The sequence below is a fragment of the Acanthochromis polyacanthus genome, chromosome 2 (assembly GCF_021347895.1).
Source record: "Acanthochromis polyacanthus isolate Apoly-LR-REF ecotype Palm Island chromosome 2, KAUST_Apoly_ChrSc, whole genome shotgun sequence".
In the NCBI taxonomy this organism is placed as follows: Eukaryota; Metazoa; Chordata; class Actinopteri; family Pomacentridae; genus Acanthochromis; species Acanthochromis polyacanthus.
This window is the reverse complement of record NC_067114.1, coordinates 8,013,051-8,025,584: the sequence shown is the minus strand read 5'-3', so window position 1 is coordinate 8,025,584 and position 12,534 is coordinate 8,013,051. Positions and strand designations below refer to the sequence as shown.

The 12,534-nt window shown below is 39.6% G+C and overlaps 2 protein-coding genes across 4 annotated transcripts; one reads left to right on the top strand and one right to left on the bottom strand.

The window, feature by feature from the left end:
- Positions 1 to 79: 79 nt before the first annotated feature.
- rrad (Ras-related associated with diabetes) lies at positions 80 to 3,300 on the bottom strand. Its single transcript, XM_022201540.2, has 5 exons — positions 3,158 to 3,300; positions 2,555 to 2,945; positions 1,710 to 1,783; positions 1,395 to 1,599; positions 80 to 1,049 (listed from the first exon to the last, which is right to left on the bottom strand). The coding sequence occupies exons 2-5, from the start codon at positions 2,925 to 2,927 to the stop codon at positions 772 to 774; spliced, it is 930 nt and encodes a 309-aa protein (XP_022057232.1). The 5' UTR covers positions 2,928 to 2,945; positions 3,158 to 3,300; the 3' UTR covers positions 80 to 771.
- A 5,100-nt stretch (positions 3,301 to 8,400) lies between these two features.
- On the top strand, positions 8,401 to 12,140 carry LOC110956214 (ATP synthase F(0) complex subunit C3, mitochondrial-like). 3 transcript variants are annotated; one of them, XM_051944104.1, is made up of 6 exons: positions 8,449 to 8,492; positions 8,623 to 8,660; positions 8,767 to 8,860; positions 9,988 to 10,059; positions 11,111 to 11,310; positions 11,768 to 12,140. In XM_051944104.1, the coding sequence occupies exons 3-6, from the start codon at positions 8,822 to 8,824 to the stop codon at positions 11,880 to 11,882; spliced, it is 426 nt and encodes a 141-aa protein (XP_051800064.1). In that variant the 5' UTR covers positions 8,449 to 8,492; positions 8,623 to 8,660; positions 8,767 to 8,821; the 3' UTR covers positions 11,883 to 12,140. The 3 variants fall into 3 exon arrangements, with proteins under 3 accessions (XP_022057251.1, XP_051800064.1, XP_022057244.1); XM_022201559.2 differs by lacking the exon at positions 8,623 to 8,660 and having other exon boundaries at positions 8,401 to 8,492; XM_022201552.2 differs by lacking the exon at positions 8,449 to 8,492 and having other exon boundaries at positions 8,499 to 8,660.
- Positions 12,141 to 12,534: the final 394 nt, after the last annotated feature.

Here is a 12,534-nt window from a genome sequence, read left to right as displayed (position 1 = left end):
ATGTAAATCGACACCTATTTCTTTTCTGTTGCGTTCCACTGAATTTGTTACTTTATTAGCAAAGACACAGACAATTGGATGATTTGATTTTATATTTTATTGAAAAAAGGAACTCAACGTAAACAAAGAATGTTCAAATAATGTCATGGTTCACGAGACTAATATAACTTATTGCTTTACTCATACATTCACAACCTTATTTCAATGTTATGGAACAACACAGAACAACAGAAGTTTTCTCTAAGCTCGGACTAGTCTGGGCAAGGCACGAACCTGCGTACCACATTTCAAGTAAATATCACTCCAGATGACCTGTTATTGTGATCCTTTACCTTGTTGTACAGAATAATGAGATGTATGTTGCATTCAGTATCATTCATGTTACAGTATATACATCAATCCCGTCCAATAAAGGAGCACAACAATAATCCAACAGCAAGGCAATTACTGCAACCCATTAGAAATACCAAGCCATTGTGGATTGTTCATACATACTGATCATATTATGACGGCCACATGATTAAGGCAGACAATAAAATAAAATAAATGTTTGCAAAGCTTCATGCAGGCTATCACCATTATCATGATATGACTTGCACAATGTCATTTCATTTATCACATCCTCTCTTTGCTTTTGTTTGGTGTCTAAAAAAACAAAAATATATATTTCTGTACAGCTCTATTAGTCCTTTAGGGTTAGTGTTAAAACACACACAGCATCTGGTCTTCAGAGGCCAAAGAAAAAAAAAGTCCTTCTGTCCCATCTGTTCCTCAGAGAACCGTTAGGTCATGGCAAGACTTTGACTTCTGCCTGAAGGCCATCTTCTTGTTCTTGCGTGCGACCATGCGGCCCAGAAACCGTTTGGCCTTCTTGCCGATGCTCTCCCTGCGCCTGCAGTTTGCCATGCGTCGTGCGTTCTCCTCTTTGCTGTCTTTCCTCAAGCGGATCTGTCTGACGATGCCTTCGAACAGGTCCTGCACGTTGTGGTGAAGGGATGCAGACGTCTCTATGAACTTGCAGTCAAACACCACTGCGCAGGCACTTCCCTCTGAAAGAAAACATGGAGAAAAGGGGGGATTAGAACTCTGAGGATGTGTGCATTTGAGAAATCCCACAGGAAGGCAGATTCAGGATGAGAACTCAGACTCGTAAACCCGGAGAGCTGATAGTTTGGCAGATTACTATTATTTTGTAGGAGTATTTGAAGGCAGACCCAGTCTGAACCCGAGCAATCAACTGAGAAATGTGGCGTCACTCAAGCTCGAACAGATCAGTCAGATTTTGTCATGAAAGGTCTCCAGAATCGTTTTAAAGCTTCAAAGCTGTTTAAAATATGCTTTCCCTGACTCTTGCACATTGTAGGCTCAATGATAGGTTAATCACACTGACTTACCATCTACAGACACCTCTCTGGATCGCACCAGGTCACTCTTGTTGCCCACGAGAATTATGGGAATGTTCTCCGACTGTCTGGCCCGGCGCAACTGGATACGAAGCTCTGATGCCTTTTCAAAGCTTGATTTGTCTGTTACTGAATACACGATGATGTAGGCGTCTCCCATCCTCATGCACTGTTCCTTCAGCCATTGACTGTTATCCTTCAGGACAGAAACAGATTCCAAGTTTAGCACATCCTCTTTTACGAACACAATATCCACAAATCAATGTAAATGGAAAAAGCACTCCCTTAATAATATATAACTCTCACCTGTTCCCAGATGTCGTACAACAAAATGGATGCCTCTTCTTCATCCACCACGATAGATCTATCATAAGTGTTTCCTGAGGGAGGGAAAAAATAAATATTATGTTACACACCAGCAGAGAGGAGCAAAGCATCTCTTATCTAAACAGTCTTCCTTTGCTGTCAGTGTGTGCTGCTGCTGCTGCTTTTCTTCACTCTGACTTTTTGGCAGTTTTTTTTTTTCCCTTTCTTTTGTAGTCTACACATTGATGCAGGAAGTTGGTTACAGTCTGTGATTATGCTAATGCTGGCCTTTTATATTTTCCCTTCACATTACGCCACTGGATGCATTCCTGACCGCTGCACTACTGAGGGCAAGAGTGGTGCCTGGCTGTAGATGGAAATAGCAATAATCAATGCATGTACACTCTTGCGTGCAAAAAGAAGAATCCTGTCTTGTCTAATCCATCAGGCAAAGTTCATCTTTGTCCTCATAGATAACTAGAATTCTGGACTAGGCAGCTTAAAAGATTCCATGTAGCATTTTGTAATATTTTTAAAAGCTACATATTTGTGGCATATTTTATGAGCTTAAAAATAGTGGCCTTTTATATATTACACATAGGTTCAACTGAAAAAAGCAAAAAAAATCTATCTCAGAGCTGCACTTTATTAACTGCACCTTGTATCAAAAATAAATTGGCAACATACTAGCTTTATGTATTGTTAATAATTATGTAAACTAAACTGACTTTTGACAGGCCAAATTATTAAATAACATTCACAGACAATGAACATCTTCAGTGTGGCTATGAGTGTGGGTTGCCAGGTTGTTCAGTAGGTGACTCATCCTCAGCATCAACATTTACCTGCTTCATCGCAGTCGTGACCAGCATCCTCAACTCCTCCAAAGACGCGCGCCAAGCTGGACTTCCCGACACCGTGCTCCCCAAGGAGAACCACCTTGTACACCTGAGATTCTGCCTCGCTGCCGGTGGAGATGACCGAGTCGGAGGAGTCCGACGCGCAGCTGCCCCGGTGCTGCTCGTTCGGGGAGTAGGACGTGCAGCGCAGGAGGTTGGACAGCTCGTCCGTCTGTCCAGTCTGTGGCATCGTGGCGCGCAAGTCCCGGTCGTCCACGGGCATGCTTCTCCTGTGTAGGTTGGGTAGATTCATGGGGAACGGCACGCTTCCTCTCCTTTTGTCCATGTTCCGCAATTTGTCACCCTTGTTCAGAGTCATTGTGCTTGTGCTGAAGATCTGTGGATAAATGTGCCATGCGTAAATATGCCTGTTTTACGCTTAATCGCATAATAAAGCAGAAAAAAAACGCTTTTACGCACACATTTATCTTTATAAGTCATGTTGTAAAATTAAAATTCGGCAACACCCGACTTGACCATATGTTTATACAACTAAACAAAAAGTCAAACTGAAGCTTGAAATCTCTCATGAGGATTAAAAACACTTACTCAGAGCTGGCAATTAAATCCAACGAAGGCAATCCAGTAATCCTCGCTTTGAAAAGTTCTTGCAACCGAAAATGCGGTTTCGTTTGAGTCTGATCAGAGTGGCTGCTCAGCCTATTTATACCGGACTGCAGTGACGTCGGCAGGGATTCGCCCCGGAGAATCACGTCTCCGTTTATTATAGTGGTGCGTAACGGTCACATCACGAAGAGGAGGGGGTGTATGACTGGAAGAGCTGAGGAATCTCCCCTTCCGCCTCGCCAAATAGAGCTCACTTTTGAGGGGGCGGACGGAGACGAATCTTTGAACAGGGGAAACCCACTTAAAGCCAGAGTATAAATACTTAATATTTATTTAGGAGATCGGAGTAGGTGGAATAGTCACATAATGTCCTTTATGGTATAAGATGTCGGTGTGTATTAGGTAGCAATGCATGGATCAAATGCAGGGTTTGATTGAAATATGATCGCTTGCCTTGCATGAATTGATGATATTTGAGCTTCATGGCCTCTTCAAGGTGGAGGTCCATGCTTGCCCAATATCATTCAATTTATGTTAATTTCTTTATCATATTACTGCAAAATATATGAATATCTCAAAAAAAAGAATAACAGCATGAAGCTTTCAACACACATGCGTGAATTAACTCTGTGGTAGTCCTTTACCATCACATGTACATTCATTTGTCTGCATATATTTGAACAATGAAGTCAGGAATCTGCTATAAAGACATATACAGATTCTACACACGTACCATTCAATTATCATTCATCCCTTGCTCTCCACCCATCACCTTGCTGTTTCAAAAATGAAGAAAAGGCTGCAGGCACAAAAGCACTCACATATAGTTGTAATTCCTCTCAGCTGACAGGTCTGACCTATACCACGAATGTTTGCTTTTACTGATCCGTGCATTGAATAATGCAGAAGTCTTTCAGGTTCTATATCTGGGCAGTGCAACACGTTAATAGAGGTAGGTCACTTGTCTCTGTTTCACCTCTGTAGGTGTTATGTTAATCTGCATATTTTGCATATATTTTCTTGTGACCTACAGCAGGACGTGCCTGACAGGCAACATTAATTTTCCAGTTTTTTTAAAAGCAGACTCTGCATGATGTGTTGCTGCCCTCTTGTGGATTCAAGTTTTGCATTACAGTTGAACTCCCTGAACTCCAGAGTGTCAGGTGTCGTGAAGTAGCTATTGATGATGCTGGGGTTTGCATTTCTTTCTGTGCCCTCTTACCACTGTTATACAGGTAAAAGCCAGAAAATTAGAATATTTTCATAAACTTGATTTATTTCCGTAATTGCGAACAAAAGGTATAACTTTTACATTATATGTAATCATTGCACGCAGACTGATGCACTTCAAATGTTTATTTATTTAATTTTGATGATCATAGGTGGCAACAAATGAAAATCCGACATTCCGTGGGTCAGAAAATTAGAATATTACCTGAGGCCAATACAAAAACAGGATTTGTAGAAATGTTGGCCAACTGAAAAGTATGAACGTGAAAAATATGAGCATGTACAGTACTCAATACTTGGTTGGAGCTCCTTTTGCCTCAATGACTGCATTAATGCGGCGTGGCATGGAGTCGATCAGTTTCTGGCACTGCTCAGGTGTTATGAGAGCCCAGGTTGCTTTGATAGTGGCCTTCAGCTCTTCTGCATTTTTGGGTCTGGCATTCTGCATCTTCCTCTTAACAATACCCCACAGATTTTCGATGGGGCTAAGGTCGGGCGAGTTGGCTGGCCAATTGAGTACAGAAATATCATGGTCCTTAAACCAGGCACTGGTAGATTTGGCACTGTGTGCAGGCGCCAAGTCCTGTTGGAACATAAAATCCCCACCTCCATAAAGCAGGTCAGCAGCAGGAAGCATGAAGTGCTCTAAAACTTGCTGGTAGACGGCTGCGTTGACCTTGGATCTCAGGAAACAGAGTGGACCGACACCAGCAGATGACATGGCACCCCAAACCATCACTGATGGTGGAAACTTCACACTAGACTTCAGGCAACGTGGATCCTGTGCCTCTCCTGTCCTCCTCCAGACTCTGGGACCTCGATTTCCAAAGGCAATGCAAAATTTGCTTTCATCAGAAAACATAACTTTGGACCACTCAGCTGCAGTCCAGCTCTTTTTTTCCTTAGCCCAGGTGAGACGCTTTGCGCGCTGTTTCTTGTTCAAAAGAGGCTTGACACGAGGTATGCGGCAGTTGAAACCCATGTCTTTCATGCGTCTCTTGGTGGTGGATTTTGAAGCACTGACTCCTGCAGCAGTCCAGTCCTTGTGAATCTCCCCCACATTTTTGAATGGGTTTTTTTTCCACAATCTTCACCAGGGCGCGGTGATCCCTGTCGCTTGTACACTTTTTCCTACCACAGTTTTTCCTACCCTTTGCCTCTCCATTAATGTGTTTGGACACAGAGCTTTGAGAACAGCCAACCTTTTCAGCAATAACCTTTTGAGTCTTGCCCTCCTTGTGCAATGTGTCAATGGTTGCCTTTTGGACAGCTGTCAAATCTGAAGTCTTCCCCATGTTTGTGTAAGCTTCAGAACTGGACTGAGAGACCATTTAAAGCCCTTTGCAGGTGTTTTGAGTTAATCAGCTGGTTAGTGGGTGGCACCAGGTGTCTTCAAACTTGACCCATTTCACAATATTCTAATTTTCTGACCCACGGAATGTCGGATTTTCATTTGTTGCCACCTATGATCATCAAAATTAAATAAATAAACATTTGAAGTGCATCAGTCTGCGTGCAATGATTACATATAATGTAAAAGTTATACCTTTTGTTCGCAATTACGGAAATAAATCAAGTTTATGAAAATATTCTAATTTTCTGGCTTTTACCTGTATATTTCCCTCTACAATTCTTCTCAGATTTTACAATGGTCACTCACTATTTTTCTTGCTTTCATTATTAGAGTAAATTTAGATCCAGTGTTGTTTTAGAATTTTAAAGGATCTCTTAACCCTTTTGAAAAGATTTCTTGCTATATTCTGCTATATATGCACAGATATAATGTTCGTACATTCAACATATTAAATCAAATCTGTATCCACATCATAGCAATTTAAGAACTGTATGGAGATGTTCACTCTACGTGGGGTTTATCAAAAATAATCAAAGCTAATACCTGGAAAAAACACTTCAGGAAATGTGAAATTCTGACGACAGAGACTCAGCCAAATGTTAGCTCCAGTTTGGTCAAGCATCACTTGATTTTCCAACTGATGATAAATGTTTTCCTGAAAGAGACTTGCCAAGTTTGCACTTAATATGAAAATAAAACACCCAAGGGGCCATGTGGCTGCAGTCGATTGATTACTGTGAATGGAAGTTACCTTTGATGCGAGTGCTTCCAAGTGCAGCATCAATGTTGCTGCAAAGACTTGCTCACTTAATCCACTTCAAAATCTATTTTCGTCTTAATTGCACAACGAAACACGTTTGCACATTACATATACAAAGCACAAGCCTCACCCGAAGCAACCCTGATGTGACAACTTATCACAGATGATAGCGTTCACATTAGAGTGAAAAGGACTGTTTCCGTAAATGGTCCTTAAACTGGAAATTATGTCACCAACCAAATACCACGACACACATGATAACACAGTGTGTGTGTGTATATATATATATATATATATATATATATATATATACACACACACACACACATACACACACACACACACATACATACAAACAACATGAATTGCAGCCATACTGTAACACTATGGAGCTAAATTGACTTTGCATGAACCACAAATTTGTGTATGTCCCATGTGAATGAGACTGGAGTGAGAAAGAAGACGTGATACACTACATATATATATACACAGACAGACAGACAGACCTAAACTGCTGGAGAACTTCCCATGATACACTGAGCACCTCCTCTTTTTCTCTTATCATATATTTATTTCCCAACACTGCATGTCAGCACTACCTTTGTGTCTTCCTTTTCCTGTAGCTTGTGCTTTCTCCTCTGTGCAGGTGTCTCTGGCAGTAGAAGTGCATGTTTCTGGTCTGCAGTTACTGGCTTCATCATTATGGAACAGTCTGGACGATTATCTCAAAATGAATACATCTGTAGAACAATTTTAAAAAATGCTTCAAAAAATATAATCATGTGCAACTAGTAAATGTGTTCTTGGAGTTTTTAAAGAAGGATAAAAGTATGAAGTTTAACGCAAACAGGAAACAGTAAGACATGAGCTGTTCAGATACGTAGTAGGTAAAAACTAATAAGTTAAACTTCATCCTACTCGTTTTCAGACATTATTTTAAGTTGTGAATTTGGTTTGGATATGTTTTATGTATTTTCTTTTTTTGGCATTTATGATACTGTGTCATGTCTGAGACAGATCACATGAATAGAAATGCATGAATTAAAATCAACCTGTCAAGAATTTGTTGTTCTATGAGGCATTGATAGTCTGTTTTCTGTTTGCTATTCGTTCCCTCTCGTGTTTGCTGTCACACTAACCAGTTGAGGAAAATTGCTGCTCTCCTTGAGCCTGGATCTGCCAGAGATTTCTTTCTGTTGGCAGCTGCCAAAGAGCTCACCAAAAGGGAATCATTTGGATTAATTAAGCTTTTCTCTAAAATTTCATAAGGTGCCTTCACATTACATATGTTTGGAAATGGTGCTGTATAAATACAACTAAAATAAACTGAATTTAACTGAGTTGAGCTTAATTCAAATTAATTGTTTGTCTTTTTGTATTGGCCCAGAGACAGATTGGTAATCTGTCCAAAGTGTAGTCCAGCTGTTGAGCAGCTTCAACTAGGAGAAGCACCAGCCAATCACAGACAGAAAACAGTTACATTTATTTTTATACCTTTTATCCCTCAGTGCCCATCCATTTCAGCTCTAATACAAACCAATATAAAAATAAAAATAGAAACAATGGCTAATAAGTTATTGGAAAAAAACTGCCAAAAGAATGGATTATAAAGGACACTGTGTAGTTTCACAGGCTGTAACTTCTGGTAGTGGTGTCTCTGTGGGGTTTGTACACTATACTCCTTTGACTTAAATGAGCTCTGGTGGGTTGTAAATATAAATGGAGAGTCTAGCATTTAAATAATATGTATTCTGTGAAAGAGTTGGGCCCAGCAAACCTTTTTGTCGATGCACAGTGGACTCCACGGGTCTAAACTTTACTGCAGAGACGTATAATTCAGCTGTAGACTCTCTAATCTCTGGACATCCTTCTGGCTCATCAGCTCCCACAGCAGGAAACCGGAAGTCAACCCCTTTAAACGTGACACTGCGCATGCGCACGGCTCTCGCGTGTTCGACCTCTACTACAGACCGGTGAGTGTTTAACCTCCGCTATCATAGACTGTGCTCGACTTAAACACCTATCACCTTCCGTGTCACTCGTATCTTTGCGGTTTCATTCATCGCGGCAGCTCTTCCAATTTGCAACTTTGCTCGTTTTCAGCGACATCGTGCGGGTTTAAGGCTGATCTTGACCTTTTTGTATGTCCACTCAACTTTGCACACTTTGTACTTTCCCATTTAGCATGCTAGCCTCAGGATCGACGGGCTAACAGTGCTTCTTGTTGCGCTTTAATGTTTTCTGCAGACGTCGGAGAATCGCCAGCTGCTTGGGTTGACCTGAAGCACTCGGTCCCATCATAATGTACGCCTGTGCTAAGTTCGTCTCCACGCCCTCTCTGGTGAGTTTGCATGAATGGACGCTCACTGGTGACTGTCCTATGTACTGTGATATTGAATTAAACTGCACCTGTTCGCATTGAGACAGTCTGCAGAAAGCTGCGGGTTCAGGACAGAGAGTTAGCAGGCTGCTAACGCTGGTACTGAGCTGTGTAGCGTCTTTGACCCTCTGCTAAAGTCAGCTGCTGCTCACCTGCAAGGACGTCCAAGTTTATCAGGACAACACTCTGCCTGTCCACGTGTGAAACAGTTTCTCCACATTGTTAAGCATTTATGAATCGGTAACATCTGAATTTAAAGGGTATAATGTAATGAAGCCGCGTTAAAGTTAAAAACTTACCTGTTTGTCTGGGATTTTGTCTATTCTTTGACCTCACCATACTTGAGTGAATACAGGCTACATAGAAAACTGTTAAAACTGCATTTATTTACAAATTCTGTGTAATAATTTATGCATATATAGAGTTCAAATTCTCATTAGCAAACTTGAGTAAACACGGTGTACCTAGTAGATTGACAGTGTATTCATGATGTAATTTTATAATATAATTTGTGCATATATAGATCGTCAGTGCTCATTAGTGAATTCAAGTTAACTCATGATCCACAGTAGATTAACACTGTATTCATGCACAAATATTATGTAATAATCTGTGTACATATCCATTTCAAATTCTCATTGGCAAACTTTATTTCACACTGTATATATAGTAAATAAGCATTTTGTTCATCTACAAATTTGATATAATAGTAGACTACTATTGTACTCGATTACAGCGTCTATATAATAATTTGTGTGTATTGATTTTCCAGTTCTCAATAGCAAGCTTAAGTTAACACAGTATACGTTGTAGATTAACATTGTTTTCATGTACAAATTCTCAATAGCAAGAGCTAAAGTAATGGTATACGAGTGGACAGATGCTATTAAAACTATTTATTCCTTTCTGCAATTACAGAGTGTAAGGAAAAGTGTCTGAGCGATTTCTCTCTTAGATGTAACTCTGAAGACATGCAGTATCTTATGAGAGTACCACCACTGTATTTATTCTCTGGAACCTGAGAGTTACAAACCTTGCGGATGCTGTTTTTTAATTTATGAATGCATGTATGTTTTTTCTTAATACAGGTCCGTGCTGGATCCCGGGTTTTGTACAGACCACTGTCAGCAGCAGTAGTGTCAGATGGCAGGAAAGCAGAGGTGAGCATTGAGCACAACACAAAAACTCACAGTGAAGTAGGAGGATATAACAACTTGATTCTTCTCCTTTGCTAATTCCATTACCTTATTTGTCATACAACTAGAATCATTGGACAGTCACTCTACATATTAATCCAAGGCAAAATTGAGATTTGCTGCTTTTGTCTTACAGCTAAGGCAGCACTTAGGAAAAAGGCTAGAAGCAGCATGTTATAACATGTAGTTGGGCAACAAAGTTAATGAATTTTATACCAGAAGTGACAGGATGTGCAGGATGTAAATGTAAAATCTAAATAATTTAAATGTGACCTGTCTTACCATAAAAGTTTCCCATTGAGAAGTTCATTTCATGTTATTAAAAGCAAAAGTAATCTTGACATTTGCAGATAACTTTAGCCTCCGAAACAAATGCCATCTGTGCATTAGTATGTCAAGTTTCTTCCGTCTTCCTAAAGTTGTGCTAATGTTCACTTGGGTTTGATGAAAGACTTAATCAGGCACACAGAGACAGATCAAGTTTAGCTGTGACATGAAGTTATGAGTATGTAAGGTATTTCAAACAAATGCACAGACCTGACCTGATCAGCATGTTTTAAGTCAAGACTTCAGCAGCTGTGACGTAACAAGTGGGGTAAACTGTTACGTTTTATTGTCTTTTTTTTTTTTTTGGAACAACTAATTATTGGTCAATTAAAAACAAAAAGCACATATGTCTCAAAGGCCAATGTGGTGTTTTCAGAAGCCTTATTTCCTACCAGTTAACAAAAACCTTAAAATGATCACTTTATTATTGCATAAGATGAATAAAGGCACTAAATTCCCACTAGTGAGAAACTTCAAGTTATTGTTTACAGTATTTACTTAAAATATTACAGAAGTGATGTATTGATTATCAGAGTAGTTTGATAAAGATTCATTCTGTCAATCAATTAGTCAACTTAGTATTTCTGGTTGAAATAAAAATGACTAACATTGAGCAGCAATACTTGCAAATCATTGCTGGTATTTTATAGTTATGATCTGTTAATCTTACTAATTTTTTGTACTTCAGACTGCTTCACTTCTGGCACCACAGAGCATCATAGCCTCCCAGCAGCAGGTGGCGGTTCGGGGATTCCAAACCAGTGCCGTGAGCCGTGACATTGACACCGCTGCAAAGTTCATCGGAGCAGGAGCTGCCACAGTGGGAGTGGCTGGATCCGGAGCTGGAATTGGAACTGTGTTCGGTAGCCTTATTATCGGTTATGCCAGGTAAATTAAACACGTCATCTCTGATTGTAGGACATTTTTAAATCTCCAGCAAGTTGGGATAATCAATGAGCTGGTGAGCAGATGGTGTTTTGGTCAAAGAACAAATGTTTAGATCTTGGATATGTCTTTGATTTGGTCAGATTTTTGTCATTTGATGATTGTGTTATCCTTGAGTATAAATCTGTAGCTATGAAATGGCAGCAATGTGTTTACAAAAAATAACTTAATTCAAACTTGAGGTGAAACAATAACGTCATTTTTGAAACAACATATTGAAGAACATTCGGCACTGTCAGTATTGTCTGGTTATTGATACTTATTTGGTCATGTGTTTTACATCTTTCATGGGAAATCTAAGGAAACATTGGGACTGTCAGCTCACTAAAATGTCTTAACAGTTGTGCTTCCAACTCTTTGTCACTAAACCTCGTCTCATCTGGCCTCTCGTTCTCCACAGGAACCCCTCTCTGAAGCAGCAGCTGTTCTCTTATGCCATCTTGGGCTTCGCTCTGTCTGAAGCTATGGGTCTCTTCTGTCTGATGGTTGCATTCCTCATTCTGTTCGCCATGTAAACCAGTCTGGTGATTACTGTGACAGGATGTATCACAGTGGTAACAAGAATTTGCAGTTTTAGTAGGATGACTTCAACTTATCGTGTTGCTTATTCTTGTTCGTGAGTGTTTCTTGAAAGATTGTGGATCAGTTGCTGTATGAAACTGGCAAAACCAACTCATTTTAATGATGATTTTGTCATTATATTGTATATTTAATCAAACATTTTTGTTTAAAACCTGCAACCAACAACAGAAGTAAAACATTTAATTCCTCAAGTGTGTTTGTACATTTGTACTGGGGTGTTTTTTATGTTTATTTTTTGTATGCGTATTAGACTTTGGTACTGTGTTTCTTGTGTAATACTAGCCCTCACAGTGAAGAAAACTTCTGAAAGTTTAGCGAATGCATCAAAGAATATGTTTCCCTTAACAATCCCTGATATTTATCTCTGTACGTTCATCAATGCCAGGTTGCAAAAGAGAATTCTGACAAAAGATGACCAAATTTTCTGTCTGCACAACTGTTAACTTATCAATGCAAAAAAAAAAAAAAAAAATATATATATATATATATATATAGCTATAATATATGACATAAGCCATATGATGTAATGCTTCGATCTCTGTATGTTAACTGAGTTAAACTTGAAAGAGGGGAAAAACTTACCAA

What these genes read in the sequence shown, in the direction of transcription:
- rrad (XM_022201540.2), bottom strand. Translation starts at nt 2,927, where the DNA reads ATGACTCTGAACAAGGGTGACAAATTGCGGAACATGGACAAAAGGAGA. An exon ending in TCACGACTGCGATGAAGCAG is followed by an intron (nt 1,784 to 2,554) that starts GTAAATGTTGAT and finishes TCCCTCCCTCAG; the next exon opens with GAAACACTTATGATAGATCT. An exon ending in CAGAGAGGTGTCTGTAGATG is followed by an intron (nt 1,050 to 1,394) that starts GTAAGTCAGTGT and finishes GTTTTCTTTCAG; the next exon opens with AGGGAAGTGCCTGCGCAGTG.
- LOC110956214 (XM_022201559.2), top strand. Translation starts at nt 8,822, where the DNA reads ATGTACGCCTGTGCTAAGTTCGTCTCCACGCCCTCTCTG. An exon ending in TCGTCTCCACGCCCTCTCTG is followed by an intron (nt 8,861 to 9,987) that starts GTGAGTTTGCAT and finishes TTCTTAATACAG; the next exon opens with GTCCGTGCTGGATCCCGGGT. An exon ending in CAGATGGCAGGAAAGCAGAG is followed by an intron (nt 10,060 to 11,110) that starts GTGAGCATTGAG and finishes TTTGTACTTCAG; the next exon opens with ACTGCTTCACTTCTGGCACC.